General features: G+C 30.3%; 4 protein-coding genes across 4 annotated transcripts; 1 reads left to right on the top strand and 3 right to left on the bottom strand.

Moving 5' to 3' along the window:
* Positions 1–681: 681 nt before the first annotated feature.
* On the bottom strand, positions 682–2,349 carry BX663DRAFT_452027 (uncharacterized protein). Its single transcript, XM_051523770.1, has 5 exons — positions 2,097–2,349; positions 1,797–2,024; positions 1,599–1,732; positions 1,135–1,533; positions 682–1,066 (listed from the first exon to the last, which is right to left on the bottom strand). The coding sequence occupies exons 1-5, from the start codon at positions 2,173–2,175 to the stop codon at positions 917–919; spliced, it is 990 nt and encodes a 329-aa protein (XP_051384302.1). The 5' UTR covers positions 2,176–2,349; the 3' UTR covers positions 682–916.
* A 740-nt stretch (positions 2,350–3,089) lies between these two features.
* On the bottom strand, positions 3,090–4,717 carry BX663DRAFT_504659 (NADP-dependent oxidoreductase domain-containing protein). Its single transcript, XM_051526952.1, has 8 exons — positions 4,681–4,717; positions 4,517–4,612; positions 4,409–4,437; positions 4,063–4,334; positions 3,876–3,989; positions 3,743–3,809; positions 3,614–3,672; positions 3,090–3,549 (listed from the first exon to the last, which is right to left on the bottom strand). The coding sequence occupies exons 1-8, from the start codon at positions 4,701–4,703 to the stop codon at positions 3,307–3,309; spliced, it is 903 nt and encodes a 300-aa protein (XP_051384303.1). The 5' UTR covers positions 4,704–4,717; the 3' UTR covers positions 3,090–3,306.
* A 572-nt stretch (positions 4,718–5,289) lies between these two features.
* Positions 5,290–10,273, top strand: BX663DRAFT_452034 (uncharacterized protein). Its single transcript, XM_051523771.1, has 5 exons — positions 5,290–5,623; positions 5,682–5,986; positions 6,060–6,223; positions 6,315–9,652; positions 9,779–10,273. Exons 1-5 carry the CDS (start codon positions 5,331–5,333, stop codon positions 10,116–10,118), a joined length of 4,440 nt encoding a protein of 1,479 aa, XP_051384304.1. The 5' UTR covers positions 5,290–5,330; the 3' UTR covers positions 10,119–10,273.
* A 227-nt stretch (positions 10,274–10,500) lies between these two features.
* On the bottom strand, positions 10,501–12,428 carry BX663DRAFT_504668 (aldehyde dehydrogenase domain-containing protein). The gene is made up of 4 exons (XM_051526953.1): positions 12,267–12,428; positions 11,648–12,151; positions 11,494–11,573; positions 10,501–11,419 (listed from the first exon to the last, which is right to left on the bottom strand). The coding sequence occupies exons 1-4, from the start codon at positions 12,319–12,321 to the stop codon at positions 10,571–10,573; spliced, it is 1,488 nt and encodes a 495-aa protein (XP_051384305.1). The 5' UTR covers positions 12,322–12,428; the 3' UTR covers positions 10,501–10,570.
* Positions 12,429–13,928: the final 1,500 nt, after the last annotated feature.

Consider the following 13,928-nt stretch of genomic DNA (forward strand, 5'->3'; position numbering starts at 1 on the left):
ATTGTAATGTGCTGTTCTCTTGGTTAATATTGACATAGATATTTAAAGTGAAAATACATAGTAGTATTTAATAAGTTATAATAACCTTTAGGGAAGGATTATATATAGTATTTATTAGTGTTTCTGTTTCTGTGTGGTAATTATTTATTACACATTGTAAAGGTAAATCAATAAATTTACTACTAATATCGCACTATTTTTATTACACATATATTTTGAAGAGACTAGAATATATCAACAAAAGTCAACACTAGTCTCTCATGGTCAATTGTTTCATTTGTATCTTTTAAATAATGAGCTTCTCATATAAAATGTAATAAGAGTATCCCTGAAATCAAAGGGCCATTAGAATTTAGCTATGATCAAAAAAAAAAATATGTGGCATACATAAAGGAATCCACAACATCCTTACACTCATAGAACACGAAGAAGTTAAAGAAAGAAAGAAAGAAAAGATAAAAGAGTATACTCCTCTTTGAAAAGTGTTTGTCTGGATGTCATTAGCATCCTTCGTCTTGAAGAGTTTTTAGTTTAGGTTAACCTTTTTTTTTTATTATTTTGAGACTATCAAAGGGCTGACTGAATTAAAGTAATAGAGCTAATTATGTATGTATAGTAACATATTTGACTGTTACTTATATCTTGATCCAAAAAAAAAAAAAAAAAAAAAAAAGAATAGTATTTCTATCCATGTATTGAAAAGAAGTCAAGATGTAACTACTGCTTATTTATGATTGGTAAATTAATAGGCTTATAATAAAAACAAATGATGTTGTACAGTAATAATAAAAACTTGGAAGATGCACGTGGCTTTTCCTAGGTTATATTTAGAGTAAATAGATTATCTTGTATTCATATTTCGAATAAAAAAAATGTGTTTTTTTAAAATGCTGATTACGTAATATTAGGATGAATATCAAATAGCCATCACTAAATTTTTTATTCCTTTTGGTGTAGAATCATCATTTAGATGTTTTGAATTATATTTTAAAGCAGAGACAAGGTTTGATGTGGTAGACTGTTCTTGTCGATGTATAGTTTGGATTGTTTTTAAAGAGTTCTTTACCTAATAAGATAATAAAATTAAAAACTTGTTTTTTTTCCCCCTTAATTATTTTTGTCAAGCAAGCTTACATTAATAGGTGAATTCTTTGAGAAAGCACCAGAAGGATCAATATGATCATAAAGTATAATTGAAATAACCATGACTTTTAAATAGAAATTATCTGTGTGTTGAGTTGTTCTTTTCTTATTTAATCTTTGATAACAAGCAGCCCAAATGCTTGTAAGCCATTCTGTTATACATTTCACAAGATGGTTCTGTTTTACATAATCAGTTGTTATATCAATTACACATTTTAACATTGGAGTTGGATAAGCAATAAAAAGTGAAATATGGTTGGCAAGATCATCTTCATTCATAGCTAATCTTAGATCTGATGTATTACTGGATGGTTCTATAGTTGATTTTCTTCCTTTTTGTAATGTGCGTCTATAAAAGGAGAAATCATTCTGTATTGTAGGATTTCCAATCTAATCATCATATTATTATGTAAGCATATCCTACTCTATCTTCCTCCATCTATCTATCTATTTACCTTAATATTATCGAACTCAAATACGAAATCAAGTATTTCTGCAAATAATTTTGTTAATCCTGGATGTCTATCAAGATCTTTTGTTGTATCACTATCTTTACATAGAACTTGGAGTAATATTGGGATACCTTGGTCTATCATGATAAGGGTTAAAAAAAACAAAATTTTTATGATAGTGTATGCGTACATTTAATATACCTAATTCGGAAGAATAATTGTAAAATTCACGTAACATATTTACAGTAGGTAAAATAGCATTCCACGCTAAATCCTCGTTTTCTATATTAGGTGTAGCTATTGCATTTCGAATATATTCTGAAGCGGGTTTATATTCTTTAAAGGCTGTTAATAAACTGGGAGTGGGTTGCACTAATAAAGTGTAAAGTTCATTATAAATTCCTAACTCCTCCGAAGAAGGACTTGCATCTTTTTTTTTATTATTTTTGATAATATTAAATTAGTTTTATAATATTACGAATAACATCAATATCTACTTACTTTCAATATCAAATTTTATTTCAGGTACTAAATCTGAATAATTACTGCGGGGATTCAAGCTTGCTAATAATTGTCCCATATTGTGAGATCTAAGAGGATGGATGATAGAATGAAGAAGATCGGTATTAAGATTATTGATTAGATGACAAGAAAAGGATGTTGTATCTAATTCGTAAAGTGTAAATGTATATATAAGGTTTAAAAAGAATGAAGGAATGAAGGAATGTATAAATTGAATTGTTTAAATTTAGAGAATAAAAAAAAATAAATAAATAAAAAAAAAAAAAAAATAAAAAAAATAAGAAATAAAAAATAAAAAAATTAGAAATAAAAAATAAAAAAAATTAGAAATAAAAAAAATAAGAAATAAAAATTAAAAAAATAAAACGAAACAAAACAAAACAAAATAAAATAAAATAAAATAAAACCAAAATAAAACAAAACAAAATAAAATAAAACCAAAATAAAATAAAATAAATAAATAAAAAATTAAATACAGAATAATTTTTTCATATTAAAAAAAAAAAAAAAAAAAAAAAAAAAAGAGGGAGTGTATATGCGTGTTTGTGGGGGGAAAAGAGAGAAAGAGGAGGAGGAGGAGGTAGCAGTGGTAGTGGAGGTGGTAACGGTGGAGAAGAGAAGAGGAGTTTTTTTTTTTTTTTTTTTTTTTTTTTTTTTTTTTTTTTTTACATGTATAATATTATTAGCGTATTATTTGTCACCTATTTTACAACTAAATGTATTATTCGTGAAATAATAAATTACCTTTTAATTTATATAAAAGAAATAAAACATATGTTTTTAGACTATTGTCCACTATTTGAATGTTACAATTCAATAAATATAGTGCATATAAAAAAGGAGGAGAAAGAAGGAGGAGTAAAAATTTCTATCTCAGGAAATATTGGCGAAAATTATGCCATAATTTGACATGTTATTGATCCTTTCTATTCTTTTGCGAGTTGTAATTCTCTAAAATATTAAAAATTCCTTGCTTTTTATAAATTGTATTAAATAAGCTTAAAATACAAGTAAATAACACAGGTTGCTTTGGTAATTGTGTATTAAATAAAATTTCATTTCATATATAAAATGTTTAGATTGTAACGGATTAAATCTTTTATAACGGAACATCTTATTTTCCGATAATAATAATAATAAAAAAGGCGTGAAGAGATCTTGTATAAAGTAACAAAACATCTAGTTTTATTTAGTGTTCTTCAAATACATCAATTTTCCAAAATGCATATGGATCAGCAAATCTTTGAACTTTTTCTTCTTTTGCCACTTTACTCAAAGCTTTAAAATCTTCTTCTTTAAGATCAACAGTATGAAAGTTGGAGACAATACGAGAAGCTGTTACGGATTTAGGAATTACACTATAATTACGTTTAAGGCCCCAGGAAATAAGAATTTGAGCAGTAGAAACATTGTATTTTTCGGCAATTTTAGTCTACATGGCAGGTAAAAATAATTGAATATACCTTGTACGATCATTTATGAATACTTATACTTACAACTACTTCATGTTTGAACAAGGGAGAGTTGGTACTACCAAGAGGAGAATAAGCAGTAACTATTTAAACGTGTGTATGATTATTAATTTACATGTTACACTATAATCATCTTGATTGACAAATAATTACCAATAATGTTATGTTCTTCACAGTATTGAACTAATTCATCTTGAGGCAAAAGAGGATGCAATTCAACCTATGCGTTCATTATGTTTATTTAAAACAAAAAAAAAAGTATGCAATAGTGTTATTAATTTTATACCTGATTAACAGCTGGAACAGTGTGCTGAGTCTTTGCTAATTTTTCAAGTTTGGCAATATTAAAGTTACTGACACCGATTGCACGAACCTTATTTTTATCAAGTTTTTCCATGGCCTAGTATTATAAATAATAAGCGATGAGTAATAATAATAATAATAGAATAGATTTATATATAAATAAACCTTACAGCATAGGTTTCGGTAAAATCAATATCATCCAAAAGAACATTGCCATCTTCATCCCTGGACACATATCCATTTCCAGCTTTGAAGGCACAAGGCCAATGCATTAGATATAAATCAATATAATCTAATCCAAGGTTTGAAAGTGAGTTTTCAAGTCCCCTTTCAACATCTTCAGGACGATGGAAAGTGTTCCATAATTTGGTAGTAACAAAAATTTCTGAACGAGCAATGCCAGAGTCTCGAATAGCTTTACCGACTTCTTTTTCATTACCATCTAAATATGTACATTGATATTAAACAAGAATTAATTTCTCCATATATACAGACTTAATATATGTATATATTTACAAACATATGCAGTGTCAATATGGCGATAACTATAATACTTCATATAGATAAGTAATATGAAGAAGAAAAAAAATCATTTACACGCATTTATATGGCATTTTTACTTACCCGGTTTTAAGAGCAGTTAGAACAGCATCATAAACTTCTTCAGGTTTAGATTGCCATGTACCTAAACCAAGAGCAGGAAAAGAAGCACCAGTATTTCTACAATAGATATATCAACATATAAATATAGATTATGTAATACACATATAAAGTTTATATTCACTTACAACTTCAAAATTTTGTTAGACATCTCTTTTATATGTTATTTGTGACAAAAGAAAAAGAAAGCTATACTCTTTACTGTCTTATTTTTTATATCTTTTTTTTTTTTTTCTATTCATCGTCACGATTATTTCATTTTAATGTTAATGGTCGGGATTTTTAAAATCATACTGGTAAAAATCTCTTCTTCTTTTTTATTATTATTATTTCCACATCCGATCTTTACTGGAATTATTTCTTTTTTGGTAAAACATAACTATTAAAGGAAAGACTTTATTTTACAATTATTAAATGTATTCACTTGAGCCATTCTATTATAAACCTTTATATTATATAATGCTTCATGTTAAGATATATTCTGATATAAACATAATTTATACGCACTTCTCCTTTTTTCTTTTAACTTAAAAATAAAAATAAATATACCAGGGATTCTTGTACAAAAATCAGTCTTTTTGTTTTGAGTTTACTTTAAGCAACAACATATGCTGACTGTATGGCAACACAAAAAGTAAGCTTAATCTATTGTCTAAAAGAGCCATTCCCCCCCCTTTTTTTTTCTTCATTTCTCCTTTAAAATTTCTGTTTTCACTTCACTTCTTTTCTTTCTTTTTACTTATTTTTTTTTTTTTTTACTCTTATAATTGTGTTATTTATGATGATAGAGTTTTTAAAAGCAGTTACAAGAAATTATATTGAAAAAGTAAGAGGTTTTTTACAATCAGAGATCGATGTAAATAGTTCGTTTATCTGGAATTCAAGGGATACGTATTCACCTGTTATACCTATCGAAATGAGAAGTCAACCTGATTTATTAAATAATTTACAACCAAATCAACAATATCAATGCAAAGCTTTAAATATTGCTGTCTTAGGAGGACATGCTGATATGGTACGCTTACTATTAAGTGCTGGTGCAGATATCAACAGTAAAGATGGCAAAGGAAGGTAATAGATAATACGACTGATATGTTTCTTTTTTTTTAACAATTAAGTTACATAATAGAACAGCACTTGTATGTGTTATCTATGGCTTAGATCTTGATGCATCCAACATTAATACGTCTAATTTACATTTCATCTCACAAACAAATCAAAATCATTTTGATATTATGAAAAACATTTTGCTGTGCCATCCAAATTTACATTATGCAACATTAGATTCTCCTCAATATGAAATTAAAGGTATCACTCCCTTATGTTTAGCTAGTTATTTGGGGAAAGCGAGTATGATTCAGTTACTATTAGAAGATGGTCGAGTCAATGTTGATGGAACAGATAGTAAAAATGCGACAGCTTTAATGTATGCTGGTATGCTTTTTTTTTTTTTTTTTTTTTTTTTGATTCTTATTTTTCCTTTGTTGATTTCCTTTTTTCCCTCTAGCACGAGATGGTAATGCAACTGTAGTCAAAATACTATTAGACTATCATGCATCTCCTGATATGACTGACAGTCATGGTTGGTCTGCAATTCAATACGCTGAAAGAAATCCAGAAATTGTACAATTATGTGAGCAAGTGTTAAGAACCAAAAGGTCCGAATTTTCTGTATGTGCCTATCTTTTCTTTTCCTTTTTTTTTTTTTTTTTTTTTTTTTTTTTTTTTTTTTTTTTTTTTTTTTTTAATCAATTCATTATAGGTTACATCCAACAATTATTCAGTAAACTATCCAATAAATTATTCAAAATTATCTCAATTTATTAGTTCAATGCCTGAATATCCATCCTCTCTTTCCCATCTTCAATTCGAAACTTTAAAGGGAATTGATCATCTTGATCCAGCTGCTACACCACTTGTACAAATCGTTCAAAGCGCATTCTTAAAAACAATTAAAATTCATGACCATTTATCACTTCAAACATTATTAATGAAGCCACCACCACCACTGCTACGAAGCAATGCGTCAGAGCAATCTGGACCACTCCTTGTCAATTATCATGATCCAAAGACGGGGCTCACAGCGATTCATCACGCCATGAGAACAAAGCCTTTACCTTCACCAGAAACGATCACCATGCTCTTTTTGGCTGGAGCAGATATAAACTCACAAACCTATTATGGACGCACTGCTCTTCATCATCTAGCAAGATTTGGACTTGACAAAGATGGTATATCATGGGGGATACAAAAAAGTAACAAGGCATCAGAAACTATACCTCCTCCTCCTCCTCCTCCTCCTACTACCACTACTACTACTGATATTAAAAATATTCCTGAGCATCTTGCCCTCTGTGCTTCCCTTTTAATTCGTTTTGGTGCACTCGTCAATATTGCTGATCCTATTGGTAACACGCCACTTCACTTTGCTGCCGAGTTTGGAGGAGTGAAGGAGGTGATAGAGGTTCTTATCTTAGAAGGTGGAGCCGATTTAACCTTAAAGAATAAGAAGGGCCTAACGCCTCTTGACGTTTCCAAATCTGATGAAATTAAGAAAAGAATACTTCAGTATGATACAGAACTGAAACATGCTAGTAAAACAAAATCCATGATCTCATCCTTGAATGGTACTATTCGACCCTTTGATTCCGCTAGTGAATATAATCGCCATTCCATCGCGTGCTCCATCATCACAACATCATCTCTCTTTCGAAATCAAGAGACAGATAAAACTAGAATGCATTTTTTGATGACACAAAAGCAATTGTTGTCAGAGGTCGTACAGAGGGACAACAACACACACGCTGAATATTCTGATTTTGAAATCATCTTGAGGGCCTTCTTTGGTTATCAAACCACCTTTACGGATTCAATTGAAAATTCGTTGGCCTATATTACGGATTCCATTCTAGGTTCATGGCGATTGCAACCTGAAGAGCATACGAGATTATTCTTAGAACTAGGAAAGACGATAAGTGAACTACGCTACGAGCTACGTGAGGCCCATGAGATGTTTGATGTCACTGATCAACTTGTCGAAAAGGTCACAGGACATTTCCGTGAGGAGCTCGAACAGATTGAACAGGTTCATCAGACAGATTGGGAAATGTCTGAACTGCAAAACGATAAAATTGAAAAGTTGTTTGATGTCTTTGAGCGTATTGATGGACGATTCTGTCAATTGGAATCGGCTCAAGATGATTTAATAGTTCAGCTTGAAGAATTAAGAAGAGCAGCTGTCAGAAGGCAACAACAACAACAACAGCAATTATTTCAGACAAATGAGGCTACAGATATAGGATGTTGTATTACTCATGTCTTACAATCTTTACTTATCCTTCAAACGGTACCTATTGATCAGGTTCTCTATTTACGAGATGATAGAAACAGGCTTTTTCAAGAAATGAGGGCCGTCATTGATCAACTTAAACAGGAAATTCAAACTCATCTTGATAACGATAAGGGGGATCATAAAGAGAAATTAATTGAAACAATGTCGCTTTTAGAGAATTCTTGGTCAAATGTAAAGGAGCTACTCACTAGAGATGGCCTCCCCTCTAGTAATAAGATAGAAGAAGAACCATTGTCTGATATTGATACTATTTCACATTCTATGAATTATTCTAGCACATTACAACAAAGGGAAAAGACCATGTCAAATATATACAAATATTGTAATAAACAAACTGGATATCAAACACTCAATGAGCTTGAGCTCTCCTTTGATATACTTCAATCAAACTTGTCTGAAATTCAAAAAGATATGGCTCAGATTAATAAACATATAGAGGAAATAATGCAGGGTAAGAAAAAGATGTATGAAGTATGTCTAACATTGGAGAAACAATTGAACGGCAATGGAACCAGGGATATGGAGGAAAAAGCAAAGTCAGAGCTTAATCAAGTTTTAAAGTTTACACAGCAATTGTTTGATAAACAACAGATGCTTGATACAGAACGTACTGGACTTTTGAAAGAGTATTCAAATATTGAACAAGAACTGGTAAAGGTTCGTACTCAATTATATAATGTACGTCCGCCTGCTCTCTTACATGGGCTCCTTGAACGTCTGGATACAGATGAAGCTGCTTACTGTGTTCATGTTGAAAAGGATTGGAAAGAAGATTCAAATCTTGTAACGGAAGTTGTAATGGATGAGCATCATGAAGAGGGTGACAAAAGCTGTTCTTCTTCCCTAGCTTCTTCTTTTTCTTCTTCTTCTTCTTCTTCTCAAGACTACAGGATTCAGCATTCAATGACAGCATTACAAATTGAACAACTTAATACGCAATGTGCTTCTAATTTATCTACCCTCAGTTATATTACACGTCTTGATGCAAGCTTGTATTGTCTTAAAGTTCTTGCCACTCATTCCGTTACCAAGGCTCGACAAAATCTTTTACAAGTTCAAGCTTCTTTGGGACAAGCAAGTACAGACCTTGATGGAATTCGAAGCCAAATGACACAGTTGTATGATGATGCAGCTGAGGTAGCTAGACAGGTATTCGCTCTCAAGATTGAAATGGAAACAATTGTACGTCATCGTAAAGAAGAAGTGATTAAGGTATGGGAAGTGATTGATGAAGTGTCTGTAGGGCTTGATGCAAAATCCATTCAATCAAGACAGCAAGCAGAAAACTTATCACAAGCATCCATAAATGCTGATATATCAATTACACAGCAACGACAACAACAACAACAACAGCAACAGCAACAGCAACAACAGCTAAATATCAGTTTGGAGGAACCAGATCATCATCAATGGATCATTCGAGAATTAGAACAATTACAGCGCGTCCATGCAAATTTGGAAGAATCAGTGGAAGAATTAAAACAAGAGCAAGCCATGATCAGTCAAAATTTACGCCAACTGTCAATTGTCTTTATAGAACCGCAAGTAGATAGACTAGTTGGCCAAAATGATGAATCTCTTTTATCAACTAGCGATCGTTTAGCTGAATTGATGGATCGTATTAGAGATAATGATTTAGGTCTACGACCTTCCTCATTCTGGTCCTCTACCACCATCAATACGATTGCAATTAAAAAGCCATCTCAACAACAAAAGCAAATACTAAGAGTGGCCACAACTGGAGTTGGGTAAAAAAAAAAAAAAAAAAAAAAAAAAAAAAAAAAAAAAAAAGAGAGAGAGAGAGAGATACAGAGAGAGCTATTTATAAGATTAAGAATAGTGTTTTTAATATTATATGTAAATTTTTATATTAGACTACGCATGATAAATAAGAATGCAAGTAATGCAAATAGATTATCTGTAATGTCTGCAGCTACAAGTCGTTTATCAGCATTAACACATAATAGTAAACAGTCTTCAACTTTTATACGTTCACCTTCTAGTATCATTGTAGATAGTCATAACAGTAACCATAAGCAATTATCAGCTGCTGTTAGTATTAAAACAGATAGAAAACGTATGTCAGTCATGTCAGCAATCAGTCTTTCATCTTTATCATCATATCAACAGGAAAGAATGATGACAAGAGCTTCTAGTTTGAGCTATGCTTTATCTAAAATACAAAAAGAGAATACTATTGATGAGGATGAATAAATTATATTATAATTATATTGACTATTTTGTTTACTACGCTTTTTTTTTAAAAAACTACTATTGAAAAAATAATTCTTCTAATAGAGAAGGGTGAATTCTATAGTTGCATTACTTATTTGAAGGGTTGTTTTCTATCTTTAACTAACAAGTATAACCTATTTCATCATAAACATTTATTTTTAATCAACATATATTTTTTTTCGAAAATCTGTGCTGTTTATAAGAAACCCTTCAAATCAAAAAAATAAAGTAAAGACAGTAAAAATATAAAATGAAGTACTCGGCAAGTTGATAAGATAGTATGATGAATACTATACTATTGTCACATAAGTTTAAAAAAGAGATAAAATCCTTTTCTTTTTCTACATATAACAGCAAGAAATGTTTATCAAATAAAGCAATAATTGTAAAGTTTATTATTAATATAGATCATTTAGCATAGTAGAAATGGCTTACAAGTTGCTTTGAATTTTAACAACTTTAACTTGAGTATATTCTTGAATAGCATATTTACCAAGTTCTTTACCAAAACCAGATTGTTTATAACCACCAAAAGGAGTCGAGTGATCAAAGATATCAAAACAATTAACCCAGACAGTACCAGCTTGAAGCTCATTAGAAACAGCAATAGCAGTATTAATATTAGAAGTGTATACACCACCTGCCAATCCATACTTTGAATCATTAGCCATTTCAATAGCTTCTTCAATAGTTTTAAAAGTAGCAATAGCTACTACAGGACCAAAGATTTCTTCTTGCATAATACGCATATTATTTTTACAATGTGTGAAAATCGTGGGTTCAATGTAATAGCCCTTTTCCCCCCAGCGTTTACCTCCAAGAGCCAACGTAGCTCCCTCCTCTTGACCAATTCTAATATAATTCATGATTTTATCAAATTGGTCTTTACTAATTTGAGGACCTTGAAAAGTATTCTCATCAAATGGATCACCAAGAGTGATTTTCTTTGTTTCGGCAATAAACAATTCCATAAATTTATCGAACACATCCTCATGAACAAGTATACGAGAACCTGCATTACAACTTTGACCATGATTGTTAAAGATACCACCATGAGAATGAATAGCTGCATTAGCAAGGTCTGCATCAGCGCAAACGATTTGAGCAGATTTACCACCTAATTCTAATTGAAGTTTCTTCAAGTTGCTATTTGCACTAGATTCCATCACTTTACGACCAGTTACAGTAGAACCCGTAAAAGCCATCTTACTGATACCTTTATGATTAGTAAGGAATGCACCTGTAGTTTGGCCATAACCAGTAATGATATTTATGACGCCCTTATAATATATATGTATTTGTTAATATCATATTTATTCATTTCTTATTATATTTAATATCATCAATAACTTACAGGAGGGAATCCAGCTTCCTTGACCAATTCTGCAAACTTGTATAAAGAAAGTGGTGTAATTTCAGAAGATTTCATTACAACTATATTCAAAAAAAAAGAGTGTCTTTTATGATCACAAAGTATATACATATATAAAGACGAATTTGAAACTTACTTGTATTTCCAGCTGCCAAGGCAGGTGCAAATTTCCAAGTCGCCATCATAATAGGATAATTCCAAGGAATGATACAACCGACAACACCAAGTGGTTCATGGCGAGTATAACACAACTTATCAAAGGTTGTATCAATTGTTTTACCATGAATTTTATCAGCCCAACCAGCAAAATAACGGAAGCAGCCAATTGAATCAGTGATATCTACATCACGAGCTATCGTAAACGCCTTACCATTATCAAGAGCATCTAATGTCGCCAATTCATCTTTATCACGTTCCATCAAGTCAGCAAGCCTATTTATCAGACGTCCACGTTCTGCAGGAGATACTCTTCGCCAAGTTGTCTTGAAACATTCCTGTGCAGCCTGTACAGCTGCATCCACATTAGATTGGTCTGCAGAATGAACAGAGCAAATTACTTCTTCTGTAGCAGGATTGATGGTTTCAATCATAGGCCCATTTCCAGGAATAAACTCATTGTTAATGAAAAGATAAGTATGAACTACAGTAAAAAAAGAAAAAATGAAAGAGAGTTAATATAAATTAAGGCAGAGGGTAGGGGGGCAGGGAGGGAGGGAGGCAAATGTGCTGATGTATACTTATATAATTTAACTTACCTTTAACTTCTTGACCTTTTGAAGTTTTAACTGTTTGAATATCCTTTTGCGTCATCTCTTTATTTTAAAAGTTATATATATGAAAAAGAGAATAAAAGAAAAGAAAAAAAAAAGAAATGCAGAAAATTATGTATTCTTGGTAGCTTATATATAGTGTAACAAACTTGGAAATGATTTTTAAAGTTTCGGAAATCATAACTTGCTTTATTGTAGGATTCTTTTCTAAGGGACAAAAGACTAGAATAATTGTTATGATGCACGCTTTATCATTTATTATTAATAATGCCCTTTACTTCCTTTATGAATATAAATATATACATATAACTTTTGCAGGAAACATTTACGATATGTATATAATGCTAATGCTTAAAGAGTCTGGTGGGAAAAGTATATTATAAATAATAAGTCACGTACTATACTTAAAACATCCATTTAGTTTTCTTTATAATAGATTCTTCATACATTTAAACTATAGGCGTGTTCCATCCGTTTTAGATGAAAAAAAAAAAAGGAAGAATGCTGTTGAGATATATTTGAGAAAGCAAAATATTAACCCAGTGTTTGCTATACAGTAATGAAAAAAAAAAGCATAATTCAAAGTATATTAAATGTATATAGTCTATTGTAATTGTTTATATGAAATACGTAGCATAAATGAATTTATTTGAATTGCTTTTATTCTATTATTCTTATATCCGATATCCTTCAAATACCAGTTTGCTTATTATACATTTATATGAGCTATTTACATAATAATAATAAACAAGATTAATTATTAAACACAAGCTATAAAAGCAATGTTAGACATAAAAGTTTATCCCAAAGAAATTCGCATTTCAGAATATGTATAAAGAATTTTTTTTTTTTTTTTTTTTTTTTTTTTTTTTTTTTTTTTTTACATGTGTATTTATAGTACATATCATACGCAACTATGTCACAGTTTATTTGATCATGTTTTCATCTAAAAATATGTTCTGTTACTTTACGTATTTTTATATATTTCATAGATATAAGTCCTTTGGTTAAATCTTTAAATGTAAAATTCATCAAACTCGTACACAATTTAGTGTATATAAGAATTATCTTTTCCATATGTTCACATGGCTTCTAAATAATAAACGTATTCAAGATATAAAGCGATTACTGATTGTTGATAAAAGTATATATCGTTTTCATCATCTATCTTGTAAGGAACTATATTAAAGCTATCTTCTTACATGCATCTGTTAGCAATAGGATTTCAGTAGTTATGGAATAGTATCCAAAACTAAAAAATATTTTATTAAGGATAATAAATGATGTTTACAATCTGTTAGTATGATGCTATTGCCTTACCAGAATTAAATAATAGTATTATAATAAAGAATATAAGTGAGCAGTTCATTTAGATATCCTGAATAATATAGAGAGATAATATCTTTTCTTTTTTAAATTGAGACAAAGCTTATCCTAAATATCATGCTGTAGTATTTGAAATTTGCCTCGGAGTATCATGTGCAATTTAATGAATTAATGTTCTGTTTAGTGCTTCTCCTCATATTTATAATTTATAATCGAACATTCATTTATAACTGTATAGGTTTGCTTACATTGAATATGAAAATACATAGACTTGAAAATAAGAAATTGTAATGTCTTTATATATTGTTTTAGTCACTCTTT

The sequence above is a fragment of the Cokeromyces recurvatus genome (genome assembly GCF_025118155.1).
Source record: "Cokeromyces recurvatus strain NRRL 2243 chromosome Unknown BX663scaffold_8, whole genome shotgun sequence".
Classification (NCBI taxonomy): domain Eukaryota; kingdom Fungi; phylum Mucoromycota; class Mucoromycetes; order Mucorales; family Mucoraceae; genus Cokeromyces; species Cokeromyces recurvatus.

Coding starts and splice junctions, on each gene's coding strand:
- BX663DRAFT_504659 (XM_051526952.1), bottom strand. CDS start 4,703: ATGTCTAACAAAATTTTGAAGTT. Junction 4,613..4,680: donor TCTAACAAAATTTTGAAGTT/GTAAGTGAATAT, acceptor TATCTATTGTAG/AAATACTGGTGCTTCTTTTC. Junction 3,673..3,742: donor TGAAGAACATAACATTATTG/GTAATTATTTGT, acceptor ACGTTTAAATAG/TTACTGCTTATTCTCCTCTT.
- BX663DRAFT_452027 (XM_051523770.1), bottom strand. CDS start 2,175: ATGGGACAATTATTAGCAAGCTTGAATCCCCGCAGTAATTATTCAGAT. Junction 2,025..2,096: donor AATAAAATTTGATATTGAAA/GTAAGTAGATAT, acceptor ATAAAAAAAAAG/ATGCAAGTCCTTCTTCGGAG. Junction 1,067..1,134: donor CAAAGAATTCACCTATTAAT/GTAAGCTTGCTT, acceptor TTATCTTATTAG/GTAAAGAACTCTTTAAAAAC.
- BX663DRAFT_504668 (XM_051526953.1), bottom strand. CDS start 12,321: ATGACGCAAAAGGATATTCAAACAGTTAAAACTTCAAAAGGTCAAGAA. Junction 12,152..12,266: donor AAAAGGTCAAGAAGTTAAAG/GTAAGTTAAATT, acceptor TTTTTACTGTAG/TTCATACTTATCTTTTCATT. Junction 11,574..11,647: donor CTTGGCAGCTGGAAATACAA/GTAAGTTTCAAA, acceptor TTTTGAATATAG/TTGTAATGAAATCTTCTGAA.
- BX663DRAFT_452034 (XM_051523771.1), top strand. CDS start 5,331: ATGATGATAGAGTTTTTAAAAGCAGTTACAAGAAATTATATTGAAAAA. Junction 5,624..5,681: donor AGTAAAGATGGCAAAGGAAG/GTAATAGATAAT, acceptor GTTACATAATAG/AACAGCACTTGTATGTGTTA. Junction 9,653..9,778: donor GTGGCCACAACTGGAGTTGG/GTAAAAAAAAAA, acceptor TTTTTATATTAG/ACTACGCATGATAAATAAGA.